This window comes from Crocuta crocuta, unplaced genomic scaffold (assembly GCF_008692635.1).
Source record: "Crocuta crocuta isolate KB4526 unplaced genomic scaffold, BGI_CrCroc_1.0 scaffold488, whole genome shotgun sequence".
In the NCBI taxonomy this organism is placed as follows: domain Eukaryota; kingdom Metazoa; phylum Chordata; class Mammalia; order Carnivora; family Hyaenidae; genus Crocuta; species Crocuta crocuta.
This window is the reverse complement of record NW_027530995.1, coordinates 251,307-255,726: the sequence shown is the minus strand read 5'-3', so window position 1 is coordinate 255,726 and position 4,420 is coordinate 251,307. Positions and strand designations below refer to the sequence as shown.

The 4,420-nt window shown below is 33.0% G+C and overlaps 1 protein-coding gene across 1 annotated transcript in view; it reads right to left on the bottom strand.

Moving 5' to 3' along the window:
* Nucleotides 1-4,420, bottom strand: part of CNKSR2 (connector enhancer of kinase suppressor of Ras 2) — a 231,532-nt gene that overhangs the window by 138,471 nt on the left and 88,641 nt on the right. The window contains exons 7-8 of the mRNA XM_077770516.1: nucleotides 3,214-3,273; nucleotides 390-458 (exon numbers count right to left, since the gene is read on the bottom strand). Coding sequence (XP_077626642.1) covers nucleotides 390-458; nucleotides 3,214-3,273 — 129 coding nt within the window. The remainder of the gene's footprint in view (nucleotides 1-389; nucleotides 459-3,213; nucleotides 3,274-4,420) is intronic.

The following is a 4,420-nucleotide window of genomic DNA, read 5'->3' as shown; positions in this document are numbered from 1 at the left end:
TACTACATAATTCAATAGTTTGTAAAGTAAAACTTAAAAGTTGTATCAAGAACAGGTTGAATTTGTATGCATTATCACTTTAATTTGTATCTCAAAATTATTATCTCAGTTCATGGGGTGTATAACATTATCCCGTACCTGTCCATGTAGAAATGCATATCTAACCTCAGCCAACACCAGTATTTCCAAGCCTTATATTAAAACCCTGTGGTTTTTTTTGGAAAACTATGCCTTACCTTCTATCAAATAAGAATATCACTCAGCTATTTTAAGGCTATTCAATCATATTGTATACAAACAGGTGTTTCATTTCAATTGGCATTCATTTAAAGCTTTAGCAAATATTTACATTAGCTCCTCCCAGTGACTCATAAGGTAATTATACATACCACAGTCTGATGGTTAACTTGAATCACTTCATCGCCAGCATGGATTTTCTTGCACCGATCTGCAGGTGACTAAATTTAACATAATGGAAATGATAAAAAACAAATTTTATCAGTCATTTCCTTTCCCTGGAAATACTACAGTAAGTTCACATCTTCAAATTAGAACAAAACTTCAATTATCTTCTTCAAAAAAATTAATACAAAGACTACAAGTGTTTAATATATTGTTTGTATCTATAGATAACTAATAATTGAAAGTTAAAATCACTTTAAAAGTGATTTCCAGTTTGTTTAAATTCATTTCCAATTTCTAATTATTTCAAAACAAAGGGGTCTTGAAATAAAATTAACTTCAATTCAACAAATTTTGAAATTCATAAAAGAATTATCTGTCATAGGCCAGAATTCAAGATAAAATGATATCAGAAAAATCCAGTTACTCAAGTAATAATACAAGTATACTCTTAAGAGGATAGTTCATCTAGAATATTAACTCAACCCTAAGAATGGTATCATAACAAGAAAAAAATGTATTTTTTTCATAGCACCTTTAGGAGGTAGGCTTATTACCAAATCAGACAAGTACCATGCAATAATTCTGAAAAGTTTGTAAATCATTACTGTAACAGAGCTGTAACTATTTTCAGTTCCTGTGCTATCTGGCTCACAACTGATCTTTAGAAAAGAGGGTACAGAAGAAAAACATCAAGCCAATGGCTCTTTCTAGTCATGGTGTAAAAGAAAGTGATAGCTGGCATATAAAATTGAAAGAAACTGAACCAACTTCTTTCACAGATAGGTAAAAAAGGGAGTAATATAAATTACAGACTTTCAGTGTTAAATGGGACCCTAGAGATAATTTTGTCCAAGCTTTTCATTTTACCTATGAGAAAATTAAGAAACTAGGGCAGAGCAAAGCAAAGTAACTTAACCACTTTAGTGAACAGTGCTTTACTAAGACTCAACAGAGATCTCCTAATGATAAATGACTAAGGGTACCAAAAATTATGAAATATTTTCAAGAAAAAAATAGTTAAAAGATAAGCCATTAATATATGGTTCATATCTGAACTACTCACAAAATCAATCTTCCTGTGATCACTCATCCATTTATCAAATATTGCTGAGTAATTACTATGATCTGTACATAGTGTTTAACCTTTTTATAGACTCCAGACAATACAGAGATGAATTCCTATCAATCTCTTCAAGATACAGTTCTAAATCAACATTTCTGTGATTCTTTGTCTGGTTTCACTTGGCAGCATTTATGATTCTCTACTGTGTCTGTCTATGCAAATTTCACTACCCATTTACACACAAAAACCCCTAGTCACATTCTTTAGGAACAGGAGGCTAGATTAGTTTAAAAATTCTTTCAATACCTAGCTCTGTGCCTGGAACACAGCAGACATGAAGCAAAAGTTTGTTACAAGAACAAATGAATAAATGAAGGATCAGAGGAATGTACAAATAAATGAGAATGATCAGTCAGTGACAGGAGTATAGTTTACAGTATCTTACTGCATTTAAAAATTTTAAATGGTTGACTATATGCATATAACTGATATTTCTGATCCCATATAACTCATATTTAATAACAAATATGAAACCAGTACAGGAATCTGACTGCAATGTATATAATTTATTTCAATACTGTCAAGAAACCAAGAAAAAGGAGTAGAAAAAAAACGAATAAGTGATTAAAGTAAAAAGTGAATTAGATGAAGAGAATGTTCTTTTCTAAAGAAAGAAACGCTGGTAAGATATTGAGATCTGTAATAATTTGAGATTAACTAACTCCACCTCAGTCTTTGAAGAAACACAGCATAAATATGCAATTAGTCAGAATTTCTATCTAAAAGAAAAACAAATTCACAGCTCAGTACCTACTTAAGAGTAAGATGGAAATCTAGGACAATCAAATATGGGAATAATGATTTATTACACTATTCAAATCTATTATACTGGTAGTGTTCAGGCTCAACACGATCATTTCACATTTCTGTAACTCTTTATAGCATAATCTTAGACATTTATTAGCTTATATGATTTTCATACCAACTTAGTGAGGTATGTTGTGCAGATAATATTTCCAATATACAGTTGAAGAAACTAAAGCAATGATAGAGTAAGTGACTTGCCAAAAATTACACTGCCATTAAGATGCAGAACTAATTGTAGAACTTAGGTCTAGGGACTCTGACTCGTGGCTTGCAGAGGTTCTCAAATTTGAGCATGTCTCAGAATCCTGTTAAAACAACTTTTTAAATAAGAAATGGGGTAGTCTCCAGAATTTCCGATTCAGTAGTTCTACGGTAGGTTGTGAGAATGTGTATCTCTAACAAGTTGCCAAGGGAAGGTGATGCTACTGATCCAGAGAGGGACCTCACTGTGAAAACTGGTAAGCTATACCATGCTGCCTCTCCACTGAAGTAAGCTGAATTACAATGCAGTATTCAGAAAGCCTGAATTATCTGATGTTTCTTTCTTACATAAATTTAATATAACTAAACTATTTGACAGATGGAAGTGGATTCTTTTAGATGTCACAATAACTTGTCATAAACCAGAAAATACTTAACAAAGGCAAACATCTGGCTGTGAACAGAAAACATCTGATTTACTCTAAGTAACCAGTTATTCTAAACTAAATGACTGAAGTTCTCCCCAAACCAGCACTTACTAACCCAATGTGTCCTTTTTAGTTTTTTCTCCTAATGTATTCATGTCCTCAGAAGCCAGCCTCAATTATGTGTGATAAGTAAGTTGTTTAACAATAAAGACACACACACCCCAAAATCTGAAATGTTACAATACTTACATTTTCTGTAGTTCCAGTAATTACATGGAGCCCATCATATGTTGATTTAATATACATACCCTAGAAAAAAGACAGCATCAGAAAAAGAAGTGAAGTGACTGGAATATTGGAACATTCATGTATATTATAACCGCACTTAGAAAAAAAAAACTTATCCTATCAAAATTGCTACATGCTCCATGAATCCCTATTCAATAATGATGTCTTTAAACTAGTAAAAAATTCCTGACTGAACGTTCTGGTTTCTAAAGTTTGCCTGAAAAAGCCTCTATTCAATTTAATCAAATAACTACTTGATAAGTAAATTTCCTATGAAACTTATAAAATGTAGCATGGTAATTCAATATCCTGAATAAAGAACGCACTTCACTCCCCCAACGATTCTTACTATTTGTTCTGTAGCAAAACAAAAGTTATAATGGGAAATTCAAGTACTGGTTATTAGCTTATTGTACTTGAAACACATTACACAATAAAAAGTAGGTTTCTACAGGGCAACTTCAACTAACTAGAGACAGAAAAGTAATAGAATACTGTTAATGTAAACTTTTTTTCTCCAGCTCTTTTGTGGTTTCCTGTATTTCCTGCCTTTATTTTTATTGATGAAATTTAACAATTATATCCAAACACTTCTATATCAATAATTAAGAGGTAATGTGTGGCAAGTCTTCTTCCTAATAAAGAGGGTGAGATTTAATTTTCCATTAAAATTTTTTTTAATGTTTATTTATATTTGAGACAGAGAGAGACAGAGCATGAGCTGGGGAGGAACAGAGAGAAAGGGAGGCACAAAATCTGAGTTGTCAGCACAGAGCCCGATGGCCCAATGTGGGGCTTGAACTCATGAACGACGAGATCAAGAGCCGAAGTCGGACGCTGTAAGCGAATGAGCCACCAAGGCAATCTTCCATTTTCCATTTAAATGAGGCCATTTTAGGGGTGCTTGGGTAGCTCAATTAGTTAAGTGTCAAACTCTTGATTTTGGCTTGGGTCATGGCCTTACAGTTGGTAGGATAGAGCCCCATGTGGAGCCTGCTTGGAATTCTCTCCTCTCTCTCTGCCCTTCCCCTCACTTGCACACACTCTCTCTCACCCTCTCTCTCTCAAAAAAAAATTGAAAATTAAATGCTCTATTACAGTTTAAAGATTATCTAGGTATCCTGAAACTGTATAAACCATAAGAGCAAATAAAAACTTTAAATTATCG